Source organism: Melopsittacus undulatus, chromosome 1 (genome assembly GCF_012275295.1).
Source record: "Melopsittacus undulatus isolate bMelUnd1 chromosome 1, bMelUnd1.mat.Z, whole genome shotgun sequence".
Taxonomy (NCBI): domain Eukaryota; kingdom Metazoa; phylum Chordata; class Aves; order Psittaciformes; family Psittaculidae; genus Melopsittacus; species Melopsittacus undulatus.
In genome coordinates, this window is record NC_047527.1 from 60,936,496 (window position 1) to 60,963,255 (window position 26,760).

General features: G+C 39.3%; 1 protein-coding gene across 9 annotated transcripts in view; it reads right to left on the reverse strand.

The window, feature by feature from the left end:
- MBP (myelin basic protein) overlaps positions 1-26,760 on the reverse strand; it is a 112,582-nt gene that overhangs the window by 55,837 nt on the left and 29,985 nt on the right. Inside the window, exon 1 of one of the 9 annotated variants that reach the window (XM_034063485.1) lies at positions 9,767-9,833. The exons of the other annotated variants lie outside the window; for them this stretch is intronic. Within the exon in view, the coding sequence (XP_033919376.1) occupies positions 9,767-9,787 (21 nt within the window). The 5' untranslated portion in view covers positions 9,788-9,833. Of the gene's footprint in view, positions 1-9,766; positions 9,834-26,760 lie in introns of those variants that run through there. 9 annotated transcript variants of the gene reach the window in all.

Consider the following 26,760-nt stretch of genomic DNA (forward strand, 5'->3'; position numbering starts at 1 on the left):
AATTGCTGCAGGCAACAGCAATCTTGATAATCTAAACTGTATCCACAGCAGTAGATCATGCAACAGCAGACCTGGATGAAGAACTCTGGAAAACATTCCTCACCTTCCACTTCTGCACCGATATTCACCTAAATTCTATCATGCAAGGCTACCTTTCATCTAATATTCACAAAATGTGTGTATGATGTTCAAGTTACAGTATACCTTCAGGACATTATATATGTTACCTCTTCTCAAATCTAACTGATCTTCCACAAAGTTCCAGAGGGGATAAAATATACTCTTTCAAAAATGTGACAGTAACATGATTGAGAGCCATGTATCAGTAAGTCTGCCAAATAAATGCATAAGTGTTTTTCTAAATACCAAATACTGCTTCAATTGGCAGGACAGGCTGTAAGTCATTCTTAACAATGTCCATTTTCTTTGTCACTTTTGTATTCTGCATCCACAAATTAAGCACCTACAACGTTGTTTTCATGAAAACTGGAGATGTTCCTTGCTGTTTTCTTCTCATAGACCTCCATCAGCTTCAAAGTTTTTATCTCTTGTTCACTGTGAGGAATTTTACACACACAGCTTAACTCAATCAAACAGATGAAATGCTGTGGACAACCCTTATTAGCAGCAAGAATTCTTGGAATGGCAGTCGACCCTCTTCAGGTGAGCAGATATCTCTCATACCTGCATTACTATGTTCAAACATCTTTCTAAACTCGTTAACTCTTCTTAACTGGATATTTTCCAAGCCTATTGATACAGAAACCCATACACATGCTAGCAAGCACCAGGCTTCTTGCACAGAACACAAATGCCAAATTTTAACAATGCCATACCGGCTAATTCCTACTCCCAGGCAAGACTATTGCCATCGTTCAGAATAGGGTTATGCCAGACTGAAGCTGGGCTCATGTTATCTCTATCTACAGCTTCAAGTTCTTGAAAAGGCTATGTTAGTTCATTCTTTAGTCCCTATCGGTTATGAAAAGGATTTAAATTTTTCCATCAATTTTCAGACAAATAAAATAAGTCTTTTAAAAAGCAAGCTAATCACAAACATTATATCTGTTTCTCAGGTATACCTCACATTCTCAGTTTAATTTTCACTTATATAGATTCAGCTTCTAAAATGCAACACTCAAAATACCTTCCACTCCGTAACTTCTGTATAGAGTAATTATTCTTCTGTTCCTGTCCATGTGTCAAAATTTTACCTAAGGCAAAGAATGGCTAAAAAAAAATAAATGATAGAGTGACAGAAAGAGTTTCCCAAGGACAGTTTTCTGCTCCTCTCAGCTTCAATGGTACAGTTGCTGCTAATGTCACTGACAGAATTTCAAAAGAAGTTTCAAACAAAAGGATCTCATCACTAACCCCCAAGGCAGGCAAAGGTCCTTTGAAAAATGGTTGGGATGCCTCAAACACAACATCCAGGTCTTTGAAGAAAATCATTCAATCTATTTTAAAACCTTAAGACACTGAGGAATTGAAGTAAAAAAGCACTGAATTCCAACTCAAAAATTTGCTACATTCCCCATTATCAGTTCCACATTATTTTGTTACACGCTTCTCTCCATTTATGAAAGGCATTTTAAAACTGCTTTTGTTTGTGGAGAAGTTCTTACATACTGGGTTAATACACAGGACATTTTGCCTTTATAACAATTCTGTTTCATTTGGAGAAAAGATTTCTGAACACAGTGGGGTTTACATGTTTTATAACTGAACTAAAATCTCAGCTCAGAATGTAACATAAAGATAAGCAATGGTTCCGCCATACGCCACTAAACAGCTTTTACTAGTCCATATGGTACTACCACAATGCTGAGGACAGAGGTTCAAGCATACAACAGGTAGGAAATAAGAGAGCAGACTTTGGCCTCTTCAGGAACCTGCTTAGCAAGGTTCCATGGGATACAGTCCTAGAGGGCAGGGGGCCCAAGACTCTTAGATGGTATTCAAGGATAACCTGCTACAAGCTCAGGAGTGTCACATCCCAACTAGAAGGAAGTGCAGCAGGAGGGTCAGGAGACCTCCTTGGATGGATAAGGAGCTGCTGAGAAAAATTCACAGGAAAAAAGAGGCTTATAAAAAGTGGAAACAAGGACAGGCGGATTGGGATGAATATAGGAATGTTGTCTAGGAAGTTAGGGACCGGGTTAGGAAAGCTAAGGCCCAGTTAGAGCTAAACTTGGCAAGGGATGTTAAAGATAACAGGAAGGGATTTTATAGGTATGTAGGGGCTAAAAAACAGACTAGGGACAACGTAGGCCCCCTCTGGAAGCTTTCGGGAGAACTGGCTACACAGGACTTGGAGAAGGCTGAGGTTCTGAATGACTTCTTTGCCTCGGTCTTCACTGGCAAAGGCTCTGATCACACCACCCAAGTCTTGGAAGGCGCACACAGGGACTGTGAAAATCTAGACCTTGGGCCCACTACAGGACAGGATCGGGTTCGAGACCATCTTAAGAACCTGAACATACACAAGTCCATGGGACCTGATGAAATCCATCCGTGGGTCCTGAAGGAGCTGGCGAATGAAGTTGCAAAGCCACTGGCCGTCATATTTGAAAAATCATGGCAGACAGTTGAAGTTCCCGACAACTGGAAAAGGGAAATATAACCCCCATTTTCAAGAAGGGGAAAATGGATGACCCAGGGAATTACAGACCAGTCAGTCTCACCTCTGTGCCTGGCAAAATCTGGGAGCAGATTCTCCTGGAAGCCATGCTAGAGCACATGAAAAACAACAAGGTGCTTGGGGACAGCCAGCATGGCTTTACTAGGGGGAAATCCTGCCTGACCAATTTAGTCGCCTTCTATGATAGGGCTAGAGAACTGATGGACAGGGGTAGAGCAGCTGATGTCTACCTGGACTTGTGCAAAGCGTTCGACACTGTCCCACACGACATCCTTGTCTCTAAATTGGAGAGACATCAATTTGATAGATGGACGACTCGGTGAATAAAGAACTGGCTGGATGGTCGTACTCAAAGAGTTGTGATCAATGACTCAATGTCTAGCTGGAGACCAGTAACGAGTGGTGTCCCTCAGGGATTGGTGTTGGGACCAGTCTTGTTCAACATCTTTGTCGCTGATATGGACAGTGGGATTGAGTGCACCCTCAGCAAGTTTGCTGATGACACCAAGCTGTGTGGTTCCGTTGATACACTGGAGGGAAGGAATGCCATCCAGAGGGACCTTGACATGCTTGTGAGGTGGGCTGATGCCAACCTCATGAAGTTTAACCATGCCAAGTGCAAGGTCCTACACCTGGGTCAGAGCAATCCCAGGCACAGCTACAGGTTGGACAAAAAGGAAATTCAGAGCAGCCCTGCGGAAAAGGACTTGGAGGTGTTGGTTGATGAGAAAATGAACATGTGCCAGCTTCAGTGTGTGCTTATAGCCCAGGAAGCCAACCGTATTCTGGGCTGCATCAAAAGAAGTGTGACCAGCAGGTCAAAAGAGCTGATCCTGCCCCTTTACTCTGCTCTTGTGAGACTTCACTTGGAGTATTGTGTGCAGTTCTGGTGTCCTCAACATAAAAAGGACATGGAACTGTTGGAACACGTTCAGAGGAGGGCCACGAGGATGATCAGGGGACTGGAGCACCTCCCATATGAAGACAGGCTGAGAAAGTTGGGGCTGTTCAGCCTGGAGAAGAGAAGGCTGCATGGAGACCTCATAGCAGCCTTTCAGTATCTGAAGGGGGCCTACAGGGATGCTGGGGAGGGACTATTCATTAGGGACTGTAGTGATAGGACAAGGGGTAATGGGTTAAAACTTAAACAGCAGAGGTTTAGACTGGATATAAGGAAGAAATTCTTTCCTGTTAGGGTGGTGAGGTACTGGAATGGGTTGCCCAGGGAGGTTGTGAATGCTCCATCCCTGGCAGTGTTCAAGGCCAGGTTGGATGAAGCCTTGAGTGACATGGTTTAGTGTGAGGTGTCCCTGCCCATGGCAGGGGGGTTAGAACTAAATGATCTTAAGGTCCTTTTCAACCCTAACTATTCTATGTTTCTGTGATTCTATTACTGTGTCCGTATCACTGGCAGAGGTTAATTACATTTGGGAGTAAGGTGCCAAAATGACAGAGTTAATTTGGGAAACAAAACAAAATAAAATCCAAGACAGACAACCATGTGTAAGAATCAAAAATCATGTACTGAAGAAAAACCCCAAACAAATCAACAAATCCCAAACTCATGTACCCTACACATAGGGGCAGAGAGAGAGGAAGAGCCATGTGAGTGAGCCGTTACTCTGCTGGTACTCTTAGGACACTGCCAGAATCTTGAATTCTCTTAAAACAGCAAAGAATTTGCAAAACAAGACAAGACGCAAAAATATGCTGCAGGTCGATGTTTTAAACTTGAAGCTAGAATCCTGTCATGTGCTGTTCACTCTGTTCACATTAATCCTGAAACTGTACAGAAGAAACCTGAATATGAATCACATAAAACTCAGACAAGTATGGACAGAGCTATATGACTTGTTATTTCCGCTACCAATATCCCACCCTACAGAGCACAGCAACCACCACATCAGCTGTACAAAGCAGGGCAGCAGCACACGCAATATAAATCTGTGAAGATCAATGTAAGGATCTAAAATCTCACTTGGGAACACAGTGAGTTTTGACAGCCTTCGGAACACTTGACCTGAAACTAATGTTATTAAAGCACATGTGCTCCCTCCTTTAACCCCAGAGAGTTCTACAGTGCCACTGCAAACAGCATCTGACAGGCACATTGTTGGATGCAACTCTTGCCCTCATGAATCAAACAGGAACTGTGACAACACATGATGAGCAAAACCAAATATAGGCCCTTTGGACATCAATATCAAATCTCTTTTACAGAAGGCATGGAAGTAGATTTTCAGTATAGCCTGAAGAGTGATAGCTATCAATAGTGGTGCTTTCACAGTTTGCTCATCACCTTTAAGATATCTAGACTGTTTGCTAATTTACTTTCCTTTGAGCACTCATTTAGCCACATGCTGAACAAGTATAAACATTTCACTCTCTTTTTTTTTTTTTTTTTAAGAAAAGGATGTGGTTTAAGTAATAAAAACAACACTGATGCTGCAGCCTTGAATCTCAGTGCATTTCCTTAAGGGCTTCATAAATAGATTGAATAATGGCAGTACCCAATCCCAGCAGACTAGCAATTTTTAAATGCATCACCTGAGGTCTTTCTGAAGGGGTAATGAGTGTATAAAAGCAATCCTACTTCCTTCTGCCAATGAAACCATGCTATATTCTAGCATAGTGATAAAATCTGGAAAGAATTCATATAGATATCTGATACACCAGAAAAAGATAAAAAAGGTCATCTAAACATACGAATACTTGATCTATACTGAGACACCGCAAAAACTAGCAACTAGTTACAGAATAATGGAAAAAAGGGGGAAAATGGGGGAAAAAACATAACTGTGACCATTAAAAAAAGTGAAAAATAATCTACTGGTCAGGGAGAGAGGATTGCAAATATCTTTTAGGCAAAAATTCCTTGTACATTAAACTTCTAATATCACAGGTTTGAGTTTGTTTTGAATTAATTTAAATGAATAAAATGCAAAACACTTGCCACTGCTCAAATAACTAGAGATCCTCAGCCATGAATCCTCCTGGGTGGCCTATAAAGTACTGTGTGGCAGTAAATCTGTTGATTTACCCCTTGTTGATTTTAACCATGGAAAGAGAGGTAAATGAGATGGCAGCTCTCTATGGGGAGCACAATGCAATGGTACAGCATGGCACTCAGCAGCACTACAAACATGCCTCAAAGCAATGCAGTGAGGATTTCTGCAGGGCGCACAGCCCCATGTGTACACTTCTACAAACCAGCACTGAACAGCAAAACAAGCAAAGGCACTGAGAGAGAGCACTTCCAACACTTCCCTGTGGGCAACATAGAAATAGCTGGCCACAATGGACCATGTTTTGGAGACTTCACCATTCCAAACCATGACCCAGTGCAGAAGTTACCTGATGTCGTGATACACAGAAGAGAGACTACAGTCCTTTCCCAGACTCCCACCAACCACTGGCTGTATGATGTTGCATATGCCTGCTGCTTATAGAGGCTTACAAACAAACAAAATCACACAGACCCATACTCCCCTAATCCCCCCACAAAACCACAAAAAACAACCAAACAAAAAAACCCCAACCAAACAAAAAAATCCCACCAAGCAATGTCTAAATCTGCTTCATCACATCAAAGGATGCCTGCAGTGGCCCAGGAACAGAAAGATATTTAGTGTCTTAGAGTAAAACCCCTAAATATTCAGTTAAATGGTTTTGGTGGGTTTTTTTTCATTCCATTACCTAGAAGGTAATGAATGAAATATGTTATAAAATGAAAATTACTACAGAACATCTCAGAAGTATTCACTGGAAAATGTCATGCCTAAGAATGATACAAAACCATTAGAAATAAACCAGTCTGCCACTTTACCAGCAACCAGACATCTTTTCTGGGGCCACTGCTGTGAAAACCTTCTGGCTTTTTCAGTACTCCAAGTGACAATGGACAGGTATTTTTGACAAAAACCCAACACAGCTGACATCCTGCTTCTGTAGCCAGCATTACCTTTGTTAAGAGAAAACAGGTAAGGTTTCCCTTCCCAATATAAATTGTTGACCCTGCAGGCCTGTAGAAGCAAACTGGAACTCACATGACTGTGTGGGCTACAAAGAAGCTGAAGCACAAGTGGGACAAGAAAATGCCCAGAGAAGGGACTCAGGATGTGACGTGACAGCTCTGCCCAGCTCCCCCGCAGCAAACCAGACTGCAGGGAGGGCAGAATTTCACTTCTGGTATTTTATTCTTAATTCCATCACATGCAAAAATGAGTCCTTCAGCGTGCAAAAATAAATACACCAGCATATATGACTGGACTGTTTCTACAGGTGGCTGAAAACTGACTTTTCTTAATAATGGAAGTATTTTTTGGGGCTTGCTCTATGCTAAAAGAGTACCACAAAAAAAAATGCTAAAAAGGGTAGACAATTTTAAGGGACTTTCTCACCATTCTACTCCCAGTCATGCCTTAAGCTAATACAAATTCCCTTTTTGTTTAATGAGTAGGAAACACACCCTGAACAGATTGCCACTGCACACCAAGCATGGACTTTCAACTTCCTGCATTTAATTTAATTTTCACTTCCAAGGTTTTAGCTCATGAGGAAACAAAGCTCAGAAGCTGCTATGTAAAAGCACTTTTATTTCCAAAATTACACCCCTGCAACTCCCTGAAATCTACCAAAATACTTAAAGCACTTAAAAAGCAAAATTCACACTTGCCAAGAATTAAAAGATTAAATTTAACACAGAGCAGTTAATTTTAGAGGAGAATTTTTCCAACATACTGATTCAAAAGGAAGACCATTTTCACTGCTTTAGATCACTTGGCAGTCTCTAACCTTGTGAAGTGTATTTCCAGGCCAAAGCTAAGAAAAAATTTACACACAAGTTGCCCAGTATTAAAATATATTACATTTACCTGCAAGACCTGTAGGCTCAAAGGAAATTTTGACCACAGTGCTGACCAATGCATTTGTTTCTGTACCATTATATGAGAAAATTATCAAACTATTCTGAAATCTTGTACAAAATTAGCTTGTTTTTTTTTTTTGGGGGGGGGGGGGGGTTTGACAAAAATGTCTTTGTCTTTGAAAAGCAGCAAGGTATTTTAACCCAGACATTTGAGCTCCTCATTAACACGCACCCCCCATGGCATCAGCCTTGCCTCATACCCTAAGCATCTGTCCTCCCCCTTCACCATCCCCTCAAGCTTGGCTGCTCCCAACACTTGCTGGGCCCTCAGGGAGCTAGATGATGGCTAGGAGAGGGGCTACAAATAATCTTTCTTAACAATGGGAGGGGAGAGAGGGAGAGAACTGAACCAGATCGGCTCTCAGATCCAATCCACCACAGTCTCCCCCCAGTTTTAATGGGAGAAATAAGGTTTGCTATGTAACATCTGCTTGAAGGAGAAGTTGCCACAAACTCACCACCAGTCATGAAGCATGAAACTTTCATATAAATACTCCCATTTATCCACCCAAGACAGAAGAAAACTTCTGTCTATGTAACTGAATGATAAGAGCATTACTGCATCAATGTATTAAACAGACCAATATTAAATTGACTTGGCCAGGTAGATCCAGTCTCTTCTGCATAATTCTCAATACCCAAAGAGGGTTTACAACAAACGTGGTTGTAAACGCCAAATGCCTGTTGTCAACATCATTTGTGCAACCAGTTGTTGACCTCCATGATCCATCCACTTCTCAAGCCCTACACCCCTACTGAGAGGATCAAGGAGAAAACCCTTGGCCTCTATGGCCTTGTTCCTCAGCCCCTGAGCCATATAACCATGCTTGATACGCATGTTATGTAAGTTTTTAGAACAGTGTTAAGCCCCCTCAACGCACTTAAAAAACAGAAGTTCCCTCCCTGCTCATACCTCACCAAAGACATTAAAAGAAGGTTCTTAGAAACATTAGTCCCCTTTGCAAATCTTGAACAAAGCCAGATTAAAAAAAAATAAACTATCGAGCTCTCCCACTTTTCTAACAACTAAATATGTTTGGTTTAAAGAACTTAGATTTAAACCCATTCATCATGAATTATTTCTTAAAAGGAGATATACAGGCAGACTGTACTCCAAAATAACAGCCAGCATAAATAGATTTTTAGGATAATTATGTCAGCAAATACATATCTTCACTGTGTTTTTCTTTGACAAAGAAGCAAAGTCAGAGATTTATGGCAGCAGTTACATGAATACAGTACTGCAAAAAATTACACAGGAAAGCCATAACCTAAAGTACCATCTTTCCCTGCCCCAGAAAAGCAGAAAGCTGCAACTCAGTAAAATGAAGTGTTTCACCAGTAACGGCTCCTGCAAAACATGTTCGTACTTTTGTAGCATGAAATATTTCCCCCTCCTTCAAAGAAATCCAGCAAATACAGACTCAATTATATTTCTCTGGAACTATTAAGCCACATTTTCAAATACATAATTTTATTATGACTTTGCCCATTTACTCTCAGCAACTTCAATTCTCACACAAGACAATTAGAAGGAAGCAACAGAAAACTCCACACTAAATTTTGTAATGAAAATCACAGCAGGAACAATACCTTTTCAGAAAGCCACAATAACATCCCAGGGATTTGTTCACTTCTTGACCAACAATGGGCTGAAATTTGGATGACTTTCAGCAGGCTACTGTAAGTCTCACAAGTATAATGCAAATGCTGATAGTAGATAGTCATCAATGACACATAAAGAAAAAAATTACTTACTAGAGCATAAATACCTCAAACATACAGAAATACCTTCATGCTTAGAATAAAAGGTCATCCTAGACCTTTTTTTTAAGAAAGCAGTTTCAGAACACTTCTTATAATCAACTCGTGATTTTGCTCAAGGCATTTGAAGAGAACCACAAGGACCCTTTTCTCACCATGGTTACCTTACCAACTACAAAATGCAAAATCTAAAGAGAAGATTTAACCGATTTCTGCAATATTCTAGCTGTCAGTCATTCTTCAAGAAACTGTCTAAACTGAACGACAAGGACTATATAAAATATACAATAAATAACACAAGCCAATATACCAAATTAACACTACAACAATACAAGTCAGGAGAATCTCAAAAAGCTATCGAAAATAATGCACTCAAATAAGGAAAAAATTCCACAGCAATGGCTTTAAAACAGATAGAAACTGCTCCCATTCACCTTTTGCTTTGACTTCTGCATCTGTTATCAAGAACGGACTAGCAGACCCTTACTGGGATGATCATTTCCCTTTCATAATGATCATACGCAGTAAACGAGATCATGGTTCTTTATTAGCATTTTCAGAGAGAAGGCAATTTAAAAGTCATTAGGAAGCCAATTCCTCTTCAGACATCATATAGACTCTCTCCAGTCTTCAGCAAGTACCCATTCAGTACGCACACAGATCACGCACTATGCAAGAATTCTATGGAGACAGGAAATCTGCCATTACATAAAAATTGGTATTTTCTTCTTTGATGGCTTCTCCAAAACCAATTTTGTGGCACTGCTAATAGTGAGAACTGCAATTCCAAAGACTCCAAGCAAGAGGCTCTCACCATTAAAGTCTGCTATTTTTTCACAAAGGTGAATGCCTTCAAAGCAAAATTTGTCAGCCACCTTTGTGTAACAGGCATTATGTTGATGATCTGCATAAAAAACAGATACTTCTTCTCATTATTTTGCTCCTTATTCTGTTATTTTGTTTTCTAAAAGCAAAACAAGTGAACAATGCTTTCCTCCATGCTTTAAGCCAACACAGAGGCACTCTCACAAAAACTGCTGTGTGGAGCCACAATTGCAGCAATATGATCAGAAGAAAAATGGACCATTGTAACACATGTACAAAGCTTGCTAGCTGAAAGACTAACCTGTGTGATCAGTGGCTGAACTTTCCCATCTCAGAAGGGAATAACAAAGTCTCAGAGGCAAAACATCTTGGAATAAATTATATAAATACAGTTGTTTACCCAAACATGTACAGAAAGATGACATTTTAATTGTTTATTTTCAGGCAACTGTTCAGTCTGTGTTTAAAATGTTGAAATTGGCGTTCAAAGTGTACTGACCACTGTGAAGGGGAAAACAGTATCAACAGAAAAAACCCAAACCCTGAAAAGTCACTGTTGTTAATGAATGGCAGAGGCTGATTTCATTAGTTGTCCTTATAATTGGTAAATGAAGGTCCCCTAAAGCGAGAAGGAAGCTACAAGAAAACAGAGGATGCACTGTTTCATTCAGTAGTTTGAGAATATTTATGCAACTGGGAGATAAATGCACGTCAATAATCACATATTTTAAACCCAATGACAGCACCTGATCTCACTGGGGCTTCTAATCCTTGTAAGGGCCATCATTCAGAGCCTGACCTCACCAAGTTCTGGCTACCAACCAGGCCACGAGGTGGTTTGTTATATCAGTTCCAAAGGCACCTTGAGATTTTGGTGCCCTCCTCTGGAAGCACACTTACACTCCATAATGCAGCCCAAGTTGTAGTATGCAGATATGGATACTTACATCTGCTTAATTGCAATCTGATTAACGTTTATCCAAATGTTGGTAAAGTGATGTGGCTAGTTTCTAACATCTCTTGGTGATTTCACAGGCAACTAGCATAGGTAAAATGCTGCATTTTTTCTTCATATATCAAGAACGTAAAACATTGCTTTCAGGAATAGTCACCTATTCCTGAAACTATTAGCTATTGTTCTTTAACAACTGTTCTTTACCACAACAAGCTAGTGGTAAGACAAACCTTGAAATAATGAGGAAATGACTCACTGGGATCTCACGCTTAGTGCTTCTTCAGTCCCAGGTGACACCTAATTCATCAGCAAATGCAAACACTATTATTCACCTGGAAATAGGGGAGGTTTTCCTGTAGAAATAATTGCTTCCATTTACATACACCAGGGTAAAAAAAAAAAAAAAGAAAAAAAAATAAAGTAAAAGACTGTGATCACAAAGCATTTAGCAAAAGTGTCTTCAGTCATCCAATATGATACCTGTTCTGTAATATAAATACTTCATGGCTGTTCTCATACCTTTTGAAAAGCATGAACAGATAATCTATCACTGATGTCATCTGCACCATAAAGAATCCTGCTCTCCAGGAGCACTTTTTGTTTTGTTGTTGTATTTAAAACAGAACAGTTCAGAGGGAGAGTATTGTTTTAAACAATATAAAGTCAAACAAAGAAACCTAACCTGAGAAAGACCATCCTCTCCACTACCAACATAAGTAAGTATCAAAAGTGATGACAATGAAAGACTCATGTGCATGCACAGATGGAAGGAGTGGTAATACCGGAACTACAAACTGTGAGCAGCCACCTTATCACACAGTGAGCCACAAGCAAACAGAAACTGACATTTAAAAAGATGATTTAGTTTAGCAGAGGTTGATTCATCGCTGTGGTTCTAGTAAAAACCCTGCACACCTTCAGGAAAAGAAATGTATCATGGCAGAGACAAAGACTTCCCTGTATCATGTTGAAATCTGGGAGTCATAGGTTTAAAAAAAAAAAAACAAAAACTGATTTAAATAAGTGCTACTTCTCCACCATCCAGTCATCATCTGTGCAAGCCCCAAGCTCTGTAGGGAAGAATGAAGCATTACCAGCAAGCTTTTCTATTCATTGTCTGGGTCTGTCTCAAACTTCAGGCAGGAAAGAAGGTTCTTGTCTTCTTCAGCTTCCACATTTTCCTTCAGTGCCTAACTTTTAGAACTTTTGTCTTTTTATCTATTTAAAAACAAACAAACCCCCACAAAACCAACCCCCTAAAAAAGCCAACCAGCCAACCAACCACCTTAACATAGCCAGCCTTTCTCCTGTGACCCTTCCACACTACCTCTGTACTGTTGTTGAGTTACCATACACAGGCTGGCATTAATTTGCCAGGTCTTTGTGAATCTGTGACCAGTGTCCATCTTTCTAGCTAGATTTCAAGCAAGGATCATTATCCAACTAGAAAGTGCATTTCACGCCTCTTCCCTCTTCCTCTTTTATTTTTATCTTGAAAGAAAAAGGCTTCATCTCCAGTCAATTATCCCAAAGTGCAATACTTCTTTGAAGTATAAAAGACTATTGAAAGTAAGGTACATTCTGTGCTCAGAAGAAACCTCTGAGTCTACAGTGTAGGAGTGATAATCCATTGGCAAAGTGAGAGATATACTTAATATATGGCATGTCGAGTGTTTACCCATTTTTATCTTTTTATTAAAGGCAGATGACCTAACAGTTTTAACAGAAATGGTTCACCATGGAGAGAAAGTGAATGGGAACAGCCTACACGGATTTACCAAGTACAAATGGTATATGAACAACCTGATAGCCTCCAGTGATGAAATGACTGGTTCTGTGTAGGAGGGGAGAAGCATAATGTCATATCCCCTGTCTTTAGCATGGTCTGTGACACAGCCTGCCTCAGTCTGCCACTCTACCCCTACAGTCAAACTGAGAAGAGAAAGTTTGGGTAGATGGAATAAAAGGGGGTGGGTGACTGCTTGGACCACGTGGCTCAGAGGATTGTGATCAACAGCACAAAGTCCAACTGGCAGTCAGGCAGTAGCTGTACCCCTTAGGAATCAACACTAAGGCAAATATAATTTCATGTCTTATTAAAGACCCAAGTAATAACAGAGTGGGTGACTGGTCAGTATGTACACTGAAAAGCAGAGCTGCTATTCAGAGAGAACTTGACAGGCTACAGAAATAAACTGACAAGAATCTCATGAAGTTCAATAAAGGGAAAGCCATGCATCTGAAATGGGATAACCCCATTCACTTGGTTTCTCTGGGAGCCAACTGGCCAAAAGTGGCTTTGCAGAAAAGGGTTCACTTTTGCATCCATGTTAATTAATATAAATGATTGTTTACAGGTGTTTGGAAATTATAAGCAGCCCCTGAAGTATATGGGAAAGGCAGGCACTAATAGCAAAAAGCTTAAGCCCATTTCTCCTGAACTTGGAGATTTGAGAGAAAAAAGACACACATAAGTCCTTATGGAGCAACAAGAAAAAGGCTTGGAAGAACAGATATGTACTTATTTTTTGTGCTAACAATTTTTCTCTCCTTGTTCTGCTTTGCTTCTCCTATGGACAAAGACACTTTGCTTGGAGTCAAAGAGATGACAGCTTCCTAAGGTAAAAGCTGTGGCTAACACACCAGTTTAAAACCATTTGAACAGTCACAGATGGTCACAGAGAGTTACAGAAAAACAGGGGCCTGAGTAACAAAGAACTCAGGACCAGTTTCTTCCCAGAGGAAAAGGTTTCTGTTTTCAAAACCAAAATGGGTGGACTGTATGAGAGACTATAAAAAACCCTCCGATACTACGCTGTCTCAAACAGAGACAAAAATGCAGTCAGACAGTACTTCAGATTTATAACCCATCTAAAATGTCAAGAGACTTTACAATGCCAGGAACAAAAGAAATCAGCATACACAGCTTTTCCAGCTTTGGTTTTGGTTTGGGTTTTTGTAAACCATCCATAACAGGAAAAAAGAAAAAAATTAAAAATCAATTGCCATGAGTGAACAGATGAAGTGAATTTTGCAAAGTTGACAAGTTACAATATTATTTACATGACAGTGGCAATGTTGGCTACTGAAGAGCACAGGTAGATAATATAAGGTCAACTCCCACCCGCGTTTGTCAGTGATTAAGAAATAACATTCTTGGATTCAGCTAAAGCAATGTTATAAAAATCCAAGAAACTAACAACTAAATATGCCTGATAAATATTTATGCCACTCTAAAGAATGACTGTGGTTACTTATCAAATTTATTTTGAACATCTTTTACGTACACTGACACAATTAATAAAAGAAACTCACTAAGTTCTACATAGTCCATGATAAGCAAATCATACAGCCTAATAAGCTCATGTTACTTTCCACTGAAATAATTACTGATATACACCCATCTTTCAAGTATTTACAGACAAAAAGCAGCTTTATAACAGAGAAATGAGTTAAACCCTGCACAACTTGTGACAGCCCATTTTCATCACATACAAAGGTCTCCAGCTCAAACCATGCATGTTATACTAGGCTTAATTTAAAGGAAACTCCATCTCAAGGCTAGGCACATGACCTTTCCAAAGTAACATTCCTTGAAAAGGAATCCTTAGGAAAAGAACAAAACCCAAAAAACAAACCAAAACAATAAAAATCATCCCTTTATAACCTCTGTGCAAAATTAGAAGTAAGCACAGTTACTAGAGAAGACACAGCTCAAGGCAAACTTCTCCTTGTATTATCAACACCCAAATCAACCCCCATGTCACAACAGTCTTTGTTTGCCATTCAGCTTCCTCCCCCGGAAGGAAGATACACATCTTTTCATCTACTGTTAGATACAGCTATAAATACTAATACACATGCAAACACATTAAGGTCCATAATTATGGTGTGGTATGGAGAGGATGAGGTAGAAGGGAAAAACTGGGTTTCATCTGCCATCCACAAGATCAGGCTGCAGAGAGATTCCAGCTCTTCAAACTACTCATATTTTTCCCAAGGTTTTGCTCACACATAGCCCACAACAAATCCCATTACATTCATGTGCAAAATCTATGTTAATGCACTACATGGCTGGCAGTGTTAAGTGCACAGGCATCATGCAGTTAAAGGCTGCATTTCCCTCAGCAACTGTTACTTAGTAACCCCTCTGCACATAAATAGAATTTTACATTACTGCATATGTGTTGTGAAGGCTAAAATCCATGCCTCAATTCTGTAGGCAAGCAGGAACTAAAGGAGTCACACAGGAAACCGTATATCAAACTTGCACCAGCTAACATTCAACTGCTTCTCTAGGCAGAGAATTTAACCAGAGATGGAAAAACTGTGCATGAACAAGGAGGCATTTCCTCTACTTTTCTCTTGCTAGTATTTTATCATAAAAAAGGAGCACCTACAACTTCAAAGGCGGCTATCTCGGACAGGCTTTCTGGTATTATCCATATACTGTGGAGTGGAGACTTCAGACATAAGGACAACAGACTTTGCAAAGCTCTTCACCTTCTCCTCTAGAGGTAGTATAATCCACTAGCTATGTAACTTCTACGTAGAATTAGCACTGCCAAAGCCACTGTCAAAACATTACTTTAAAAAGCCATGCAAAACAGATCCAGGGCTGGCTGAAGATAACAGGTGGAGTATGATGGATGCACAACACCACCACAGCACACCACCGCCGCTGCCACCACCACCACCACCAGAATAACAACAAATAATAAATAAAATCAATCCATTCTAAATACAAAAACTTACATAGCTGTTTTATATTAATTCATATATTTGATGATTCCCATATACAGGCTACTTAAATTAACTGACAGCCCATGCAAGCTGCTTGAGTAATTATCAACATGGAACTTCAGAATCACTTTAGATCAAGAGCCTGCCTTTTTAGGATTGAGCAAAATAAGTGGCCTGCTGGAAACACCTAGGCATCTTTTAAATTCAATTCCCTACCACTGCAAAGGAAATATCATTATTCTGGTTTGTCCCATTCCAAAGTTTTAACTCCTAAAATGATTTACTGTAACAGAAGTGGATTGCCTTAACACAAAAGCAACTGAGTTACCTATATTGCATTTCATGAACAAATACATTCATATGAAGTGGTTACACAGTTGCAGTTATTACACCAAGTGACTAAGTACGAGCATGTAGATAAGCAAACACACTTCATCGGTAATGCTATTAGCCAGTTTACAACCTCTTGCAGTCCAGCACATCTCCTTAAATGCAGCATTCAAATAATAATTTCCCATCTCCTTCTAACAATGAAAAATAATTACCTGAAAAAAGGATTGCAGAGACTCTAGCAAACCAAATTACTCTTCCTCTCAAAATTCCTCACCCATAAGTCTTGTCCTATAATAGGCAACTCAACAGATACAGAAGTTCTCCTTGCAAAATCCCAGAAAATCAATCCTTCAGACTATGGGTTCCTACTTTAAGTTTTTCTTTTCATCAGAACCATACCTCAGTACTAATGATGTTGTAACAAGATGCCCTAACTCAGACCAAGAAGCCTTTACTCCTGTTAAGCATCAGGCAATTTTTCTTTTCAGAATCAGCTAGGAACCATTTAAAGGTTCGAAACTAACCACACTATATATTATGACAAAAAGAAGTCCAGATGTTCAGAGATGTCCCTGAAGCCCTGATTTTCTTAAAGCCACAAGACCCAAGTTGCCAGCACAGCAGCCTAATGAAGAACTGAGCAAGAGACCTGGCCAAATCTAACTCGGTGATTGGGGCAATTAACTGGCCATCTGGCTCTCTGCAGGAAGAAAGCAGCTCTGCACCTGCTCTGCCAGCCCACACTTCCTAGCCTAATTGGTTAAAGCAAGCTGATCAGGGCAAAAACCAGAATGACTTGTCAACTGCTGAGACCAGAGCTCAGAAGCTGGGATCAAAGCCAAGGCCCCCTGCTCCTGGTGGAGCCATCTCCCTTGTGGGTCACATCTAGACACATTCAGGGGGTCTCCTGTCCCTTACCCACAAGCAGCAGGAGGCTGAATTGGAATTGATCAATGATAAGTAATTTAGTTGATGCAAAGTCTGTGTGTCAAGCCCCATAAGCTTCCAAAACGCCACAAACCTTTTATTCTCCCATAATCAGGTGACTCAACAGCTGCAACACGGTGTTATTACAGCATTAACTGCATTATAAACTCTTTCTGCAAAATCTCAGAGTAGCATCTGATGCCTGAAAGATCTCAGCATTCTTTTTCAAAGGCAGATGTAGCATGCATTCCACTGGCTGTTCATGTAGTTGGAACTAAAGGTCACTGGCCAGAACACTGAGACAATCTGTTATTAGACCCCAGGGCTTCCCATCCCACCTGAACGCATCCAGTGACAGGGACCTTCGGACTTCCTTTCCCCAGATCTTCGTAATTTTTTCTATTTTTAGATGGTTTTATTGATCCTTTATAGGGCACATATAGCATAGCATAACAGGATAATGATAAAATAATAAAGAACAGTGCTAGAGGAAAAGGCTGCAACAGGCAGAAGAGGTACATTGAAGAAATTACAGAATGGAGTTGCTTCCTCTCCTCCTGAGAGGACTGAAGGGAAGTAAAACACAAGCATTGAAGTCAAAACAAGAGGAAAAAGAATTAAATAGGTATTCCATCTATTTTTTCTAGTTACAAATACCTTTACATATAAAGCAAGAAATTAGCTGAATGTAAAAAAAAAAATTATTAAGAATTATATTTTTTAAAAAAACTAAGTTGCAGGAAAAAAGCAATTTGTCAAGTAAATGAACCTGCAAGTATCCTAAAGCTAAATGTTCCAGTCCACATTGTTAATGAAAAAGGAAAAAAGGGAAATCAAGGCCTCTGCTCATGTAGTGCTAGTCCTCCTGGTCCATGTGGTACCTTCAGGTACTCAAGAAAGGAAAGAACATATGGGATACCCTGAAAGAGATGGAGAAAAGTGTGACCCAAGCTTATCTGGTGCAATGGGGTCACCTAGGTTCCCTGGGCCACCTGGTTCTGCTAGGTTTCCTGGACAGCCTGCCTACTCAGGCATACAGGGGGATCCAGGAGAAAAAGGCCCCCCAGGTCCTCCGGGAGCAGTTGAAACTCCACTGCTTTCTATAAAAGGTCCACAAGGAGATCCTGGATTTCTGGGTCTTGCTGGTGAGGGTTAGTTGGACCTCCTGGAGCTCAGCTCTTCAAAGATAAAGGGGCAGCAAGAAGGGGGCCTGATGGCATTGTCAACAGCTACAAATAAACATGCTTCATCATTTAAGCAAATCTGAATCTCCAAAAACAGATCTGAGTCCAAAAGAAAGTGAGGATTAGCACCACACTATAGGAATGAACCTCTTTGCATCAGCAAGCATCCTGCAGCATAAAGAAGTTATTTCTTTCAGCAGAGAAAACTAAGTTTTATTCTTATTATGTACAGCTTGTGATCTCAAATCTCATCTCATGTAACTAAGCTCCAGAAGGAACATCAATCATCCCAAACACAGAGTTTTCTGTGTAGCAGTGCACCAAAGACAAAGCAGTTGTTCCTTTATGCAGTGGGTTTTACCTGCTGTGAGCTTTGAAGCCTTTCCTAGAACATTATGATATATTTATCTATATTAGTACTTTAGATTTGTTAAGTATATTGAAAACATATTTAGCTTTTTTAATCAACACATAGTGTAAGTATTGAAATATCTTTAATATACTTCATGAGATATAAACATTCCTCAACTGTTACAGGCACCGACTTAAGATTCTCAGTCTCACATTCACCAACCTCTCATCTGCCAAGTCTCTGAAAAACAGGATTGTCTGGAATTTCAGACACTGGGTTTAAAAAAACATAAAAAAAGAAAGACTCTGATTATTCAGGCTTTATCACTGCACACCATAAGGCCAGTTTCATCGGCAGTAGAAAGCTCTGCCTCAACATTAAGAAAACATTTAGCCTGTAGCTCAGAGGGAAGACAGCCAGACTCCCCAGGGTGGAAGGCTACTGGTCTTGCCTTTTGAAACTCATACAGTGAGTGCATTTGCTGCCCTATAGGGATATATAACAGAGTATCTACACTTGAAAATACGTTTCCATTTATATATACTTTTAAATATACAGGAGAAATTTTTTATATATGGACACATGCACAGATACATACACAGGCACACAAGGAACTGAGATGGGATTTAGAGTTTTTGCACACAATTTCACTTCACACTGAAAAATTTCAGCCACGTTTCTCCAAAAGAACTCAACAGCAATTCTCTGTTTTCTGCATAAAACAAATCCTTATAGGTACAAGGTAGAAAAGCAAGAAAGCAACACAACTTTATGACAAACCATTATATAAATATTTATGATAGTTGGTCATAAAAGTAACAGAAGATGGTTTTGATTTTCAGCTTTCAAGTATCTGCAATGGCAGTACTGGATTGTTTTATAAAGCAATGTAGTGTTGTAGGCTGCGATAGCTGCTGAAAGTCATATGTCTAAATGGAGAGAGAGAGCTGGCTGTAGAGAAAATTTTTCAAGTGAAGTTCTGTTGTCAAAAAAGTGCAAATTTTCTCTTTTCTTCTACAGTGTTCCCATCTTCCTGACCAGACTGCCTGTTAGCTGCCTATCTCTTCACTGCTTCTGAGCAAGCAACTGAACTGTCAGCTCTTAAGTATTGTTTCCAATGCCTCAGAAAAATCAAAACATGGCACTGAATTTAGACAGCATCAGAGATGGAAATGCTGGCAGAAAGTAGTGTGCAGGAAGAAAGCAGGTGTAAGAAGCAGTAGAAGGAAGATAAAGGAAGCAGCTAGATGTGCAAGTCAGTTATGACCACAAAACGAAACAACAACAAAAAATAAATCACTCAGATCTCAACATAACACGCTTGGATAGTGCCTTGCAACTGAGATGCTTCTAGTAGATTGGGATTTGTACAACTCATCTGAAAACCTCAGCACTACCAGACAGTGCATCCAATCCCAAAGCTCTTACATAGAATGGGAATGACGAAGGACTCCAAAATTAGGTCTTTTCTGTGGCTTTCAAGCTGCACAGGGTTCATGAGCAAGCCTAGAAGCCCTTATGCCTCACATAAGTTCATCTTTCAGTTCCAGCTAAGTCCAGATACACCAACATAGATGGCACTCTGTGCCACTGTGACAAAGCCACAAGATTTCCATTATTGCCTCTTCCTGATTATAACTAACACTCAGAAGTCCCCCCAGGGAGAAATGGCATGTATTTTGTGGCCTCCAGCTCTAGGCAAATCTTGATATTTTCATGGCCACATCCACGGGATGCTACACTGAAAGATCAGATTGTTTTTAAGAGTGAATCTTATCTCAGTAATCAAAAATAAAGTCACGTTTCTCTGCTTAAAAGTTTTTCAATTTCCTTTTGCAAAAAACTTTTTTTTCTCTTCAGTAAATGCTACCTAAATATCTCCATCAACTTAAAGCAGAGGGCATGAGAAAGTTAAGTAAAAAGGAAAAAAACATTCCACAACATTTTAGTTCGAAGTGGAAAAATCAGTTTATGAACTGCAGCCACAGAGGAGGTAAATTTACTCAGTGTTTAAATAACTGCAATTAAGAAATTCACCTTCAGCTTCTGAAGTGCAAAGGAAGCAATTGTTAAAGTGACACTTGGTTTGTAGAAGCCCTGTATCTTTTTCCTTCAGACGTCCATTTCACAGCTGCTGAATTCAGAAATGAGAACAAAATTCAACTCGCCTTAGTAGTATGGAGCTCTTTCCTCATGGCAGAACATCTTGCATCAGGTCTGAGCAGAGCTGGGGCATTGGTTTTGTACCAATGCCCAGTGTAAAACCATATCTTACAACTAGTTACACTGACGTAGCTGCACAGTCAGTTACACTACCAGAAATGCAAATGTGTGAAACAGAAGAAAAACAAAACATTGCTCCAGCACTACTCTTCCCAGCTGCTGCCCAGGAGCATCACAGACAACAGAACTAGCATTACTGGAAAAGGATGAGGACAAACTTCAAAATGCACTTTTTCAGAGGTTTAATACTTCAGGTGCTAGAGGAGAGATTTACCAGTCACTGTCTCAGATACTGGAGATTCTGCTGTGGTTTGGCCCTGGGTACCTGTAGGTAAAGTTTGTCAATCTCTAACAAAGAGAATACACTTGCCCACAACCCATTTTATAGCTATACCTGCATTCTAAGGTAATACATGACTGCAAAAGTTTTTTTCAGGCTCTTCTCAAACATAACAAATTCTAGTTTGTAACTTTGACCTATCTCACCCAATTTCAGAGCAGGTGGTAGAATATCGTTACATACTGGTCTATGGCCACTACAACATGAGAGGTACAAAAATGTTACGTGACAAAGGAAGATACTGTCCTTTTTCAGGCTCTCCACATCACTTACTGCTTCCTCAAGATTAAAAGTATAAACAACTTTGTTTTTCTGGTGTGAAGATGCTAAAGCACTGACCAACATGTTCCCAGGCTGAAGTATGGTCTGACTATTAAGTCATCTCAGCAACTGTAACAGTTCAGAGTTCACAAAGAATGGGTGGTGTATTACACCTCTTTTCTTCCAACTCATATCCAGTTTAAGTGGTACTGTCATTAAACTTATTTCACAGTACGTTTATCTAGTCCTGTATCAAAGCTATCGAGAAGGGAACTATAGGAAACTATACCACAATAGCATGGCATCTGAAGCACAAGACCTTAAAAAGTACAGAGTGTACTTCCCTCTTTTTCTAGTCAGTTCTGCAGAATGAGCGTGGGAGAACAAAGCCTAAGACCCTACCTCCTCCCCAGCCAAAACCACAGTGACTGCACCTCTTCCTTTTCCACTCATGCAAGCTCAACCAGCTTGAGACCTAAACCAAGAAACACTGTTACATGTGTGCAGAACAGAAAAACATGCTCTCTACTTATGAAGGTAATGGTTATGCAAAATATTTATTCACATTTTAACTGAAACATGGATCTAGTGACATACTTCCAAGATTATACAATTTAGGCAACTCTTTAAACACTAGTAGCAGGTGTCGTGGCAGTGATCAGAACTTGCTCCTCACTTGCATCTGCCTTGTGTTTGACCTTTAGGTCTTCCACCAACTGCTCTGCACAGCAGAGCACTGCATCAGCAGTGGCTTTCACATACACGCAGCAAAGGAAAATGTGGAAGTGTAGAAGTATCAGCTCTGATCCAGGGACAGTTTCTGTTCCACACAGGCTTACAATGAGGTTACTGTACTTTAGACATTAGAAACAAAATATTATAACTAGAACTGACCCTATTAAATTCAGTGCCTGAAGAATTTAATGAATGGTCAAGTATTCAAACACATGACTTTAATTTAGACACAAACTGTTCCCTTTAACTTTAGAGTAGAGCTGCTTGCCTACTTAAACTTAGACTTGCTATACCATGCTGAATGATGGTCTTCAGGTTAATTTTTGAGGACAGATGTCATAACTATTGCATACTTTGCATTCTCAGACATTTCAACAGAAAAGTAATTTCCGTTTCGCTATGATATCATCTTTCTACCTGAAGCACATTAGGGTTGAAAGGCTCCACCTGAAGACTCCAAGCACTAGTACTAATACAGAATGATACTGCATCTGTTCCAACAAACAATCCAGTTAGACAGTACTAAAATTAAGAAATAAAACAGAAAGAGAGAGCAAGCACAAAACAATATGCCCAAGGCCAACCGTCCGTCAACAGCAGAATTTAACTAAAGATACATATGCCAAATTGAACTAGTCTTGCTTAACCTGATGGCCCAGAACTTCCCTTCACACCCTGGAAGAGGGATTTGCCTCTTCCAAAAGCTGTACTTCCTTGTACCAGACACTGGATTAATCAGGAACTGGTTAAGAGAATTTCTACAGGGTACAACCTGTAAAACTGATTGGTGAAAATGTCCATCAAATCTCACAACAAACATTGGCAGTCTTAAACCTTAAAAGTACTTCTCTCTTTCTGCTTTGCTTTCAAAAAGGTATTGGTTTGAGAGGGAGTGTTATAATCAATATATCAAATCACAAAGAATATGCCCCTATAGCCTCTGTGCTCTTCATTGCTTTACAGCAACTCTGAGAACACACAGCTGTACTAGCAAATAAAAACTGTGTTATACAGCTTTGATAGGGTGAAAGAGTGGAAAGGCTGCACTCTGATTAATTTATGTATGGTAGTGAGACTATTTATTTAAACATAATAAAAAAAAAAATCAAATGCCATGTTTGGTTTTTATTTTTTTACTTTTTACAGAAAAGCACACCCCAGATTTCAAAATCCACATAATCTGTATGTTACATATCTTTCAACCTGTAAGTATTAAAAAATAAAGTTCTGTGTTACAAAAGTAACACTTCAGAGCAATTAACAAAGCAAATAAAATCACTTCATCTGTTGTGTTTTTTCCTTTCTTGATACTTTATGATACATATCAAAAGGAAGCACCTGTAAAAACCACACATATGGTTCAGGTCTGTAAGCAACCTCAACCATGAGAGGTAGAGCACCAGATGAGATTAGTGTGAAAACTCTTGGCTTGCAGATCATTGAGCATCTATGAAGTGAACAATACAACAACTGTGCCAGCCATCTTCAAAATTTCAATTCTCTCTCATCAGTGAGTCAGAAAACTTTTTGCCACCGCTACCAGGAGTAATTCTGTCCAGGGTGAAAATTCCTTAACATTAGCAAAATAATGGGGGAAAAAAGAGGAGAGAAAACAGCATCTCCTCAGAAGCAGCACAGAAACCTTCTGATTTATTCATAAATGCTTACTCTAGCTATTTACCTTAAACTAATTATGCTCAGTTCTCCTTAAAACACTGAGAACCTGTCAGTTTATTATCAGATCAACAACTGCAAAACACAGTACCAAATGGACAATTAAAGACAAATTTTTTCGTAAGTTTACTACATAGCAAGACTCAGTCACTGTTAACTGACAGCTTTCAGTTCAAACAAAACATTAAATTGTAGCCTGAGTGTCTTATGATCACTACATCTGTTTTCAGTTTTGGCCTGTGAGAAAGCAATATACTGTGGCAATTGCATTTCCCGAAGTTTTCAATTAGGTACCAGAGGTAGCAACTGGATTTTATTCCCTGGTTCCTTGGTGGTTATTTTCAGCACACCCCAAGTACGTTAAGGTCATGAAATAAGTAGTTGATTCAGTATTTCCAATAATCTAAAATGTTCCAGGCCTGTGTAAGTTTCTTGAGCAATCCCTTGGCATGGCATGACCATGGATTTTGATCTTTTATTATAGGTCACAAGCTTGGGTTTCAGCTCCCCACAGTACTCTGACCTGAGACACATGAAAACCAGGCTCCAAGGACTTGGTGCATTTGATAGTTGCTGTGGAATAGATGGAACAATGCCAGAAACCTTCCTTCCAACCCCATCATCCCAAACAATCAATGAAGTTAAGGGCCACTTCTGACAGGTACCAAGAAGGCTCAAAGATTTTGGGATGACAATGTATGTGCTGTACAGAATTCTCAGAGACAATAAAAATGGAGAGCAGCAGACAACTGTGCTGTTGTAATACTTAAAATCAGCATTAGTAATTACAAAAGAGCACATGGCACCTTGTAGCTTAATGATGCTAAATTTACACAGAACAACTACCACTCCCCCCCCCCCAAAAAAAAAAAAGACCAATAAAACTTTAGTCCATCTACTCCATCTGTTCCTCTACATTTAACTGTCAGAGAACTGTTAAGTGTTCTGAGAACTTTAAGAAACCCAAGGCATGAAGGACAGCCCATTCTTTTCATTATTGTTGCTCTCAGATACATTTATTTCAGTTCAAACCCAAGTATTGACACTAACAAACTTAAACAAAATAAATACTTGCACATTTACTAATGCATTAAATAGACTGCAAAGTCTATTATAATTCAAACTAAAAAAAAAAGAAGATAAATTGCTGGGTTCATTGAATAGTTTTTGTGCATCTTACAAAACCATCAAACTATTAAAAAAATGCAGATTCATTAAATACAAGAGAAAAATCCAACTGAAATGAGATTGAGGATGCTATTGTTCTGCATAAAACATGAGAGTTTTGTAAATAGTTTTACATTATTTAGGTCGAATAGACCAACTGCTTTTCAAAGCATTCAATTAATTTCACAGTACCTCATTATTTATTAAATAATCGCTGTAACTTAGCACACTTACAAATCAAAAAAAGGACAATATTTTGAAAGAAGTATCACAGCATAAGAAACCATTTTTTGTCTTCTGCAAATTTCTCAATTTGAAAGCATCTTGGTGTCATGTTAGACATTTGATGAAATAATTAGTTTCCAGATCATTATTTCTAAGTTTGTAATTCAAGTACTCACATTTGCTCAAAAAAAAAACCAAAGCCAGATGCCAACTAAAAAAAAGCCAAAACCAAAACCAAACAAAAAACAACAAACTAAAACCAATCCATAGTAATTGCTGTATCACAGGACACTTAATGAACAACCAAGAATTATGACTGCTACAGTTTGGCAACAGTCTCTCTAATGTCACATGAAACAGCTGCCTGGAGAACTTCCCTATCAGTTCAGGAGCCAGTACGCATCTGAGACGCAAATTTGACATCACATGTTAAAAGAAGCAGCCTAAAACAATGTTGTTCTTTGGTACTCTATTTTTGGGAAAGGAAATACAGTTAAGAGCCTGAAGTTAAAAGTAACAAATTTCATAACGACCCATAATGAGATGGTAGCTTCTTTCATTGAAGTTCTATTGCTAAGAGCAAGGAGAGGCATTTCCACTGTAGTCTCTGTGAGCCTTCACCAACTGTTTCCCATACCATTCTAGAAGCCTGGTGGGAAAATACTTCTAATTTAGAGCTATATTGAATAACAACAAGAAAAAAAACCAAGAAGCTATTTTAACCAAAAAAGAAATAAGACAAAAAAAAAGAAAAAGGAAAAAAGAAAAAAGTATGACATGGTTATTACTTTCACTAAGAACTTCAATGCTGCCTGTAAGAACTAAATCCAGACTGACGTTACGTGAAATGCATAGCAGCACCTTAACCATGTATTTCCTGATTTTAAATGTGTGGCCTTATTTCTTGTGACATGACTACTGTCTTACGTGCATAAAGGGAAATTTTGTAAAACACTGCCTATTTTAAAGTTCAGGGGTTTGGTGGTTTAGGGTTTTGTTACTCTAGAAGGATGAGTGAGGGACAGAAAATATTAATATAGAAATAAGTTCCCCCTTCAAAAATATTTCAGGTAAATGAACATTATTTTGATTGGAGAATCAAGTATTCACCATTAACTAATTAGGAAAAGAAGGAATTGAAAAAAACTGCTGCAATCCATTTCCTTGTAGATGTGTCTCACACACTAAGTGCAACACTCACAGCCTCAGTTGTGACTCTTGCTCACAACTGCTTGCACTTATGGTATAGGCTCGTTCAGTTGGAAGAATCTCTTCCTTTTTGAGGCCTCGTGTGCCCCATATCTCACTCACCTGCCATCCAGATGCATCAGACACAAGTAATCTCAGAGCAGGAAAAAAGTTATGATTTTCTAGCCAAATGTCTTCAAAAACTAAAGAAGGAGATATATGGCACAAAACAGTCCATTGAGTTCCATAACCTGCAGTATCGCCCACCCTTAGTCAGAAAGGATCAAAATAGTTGG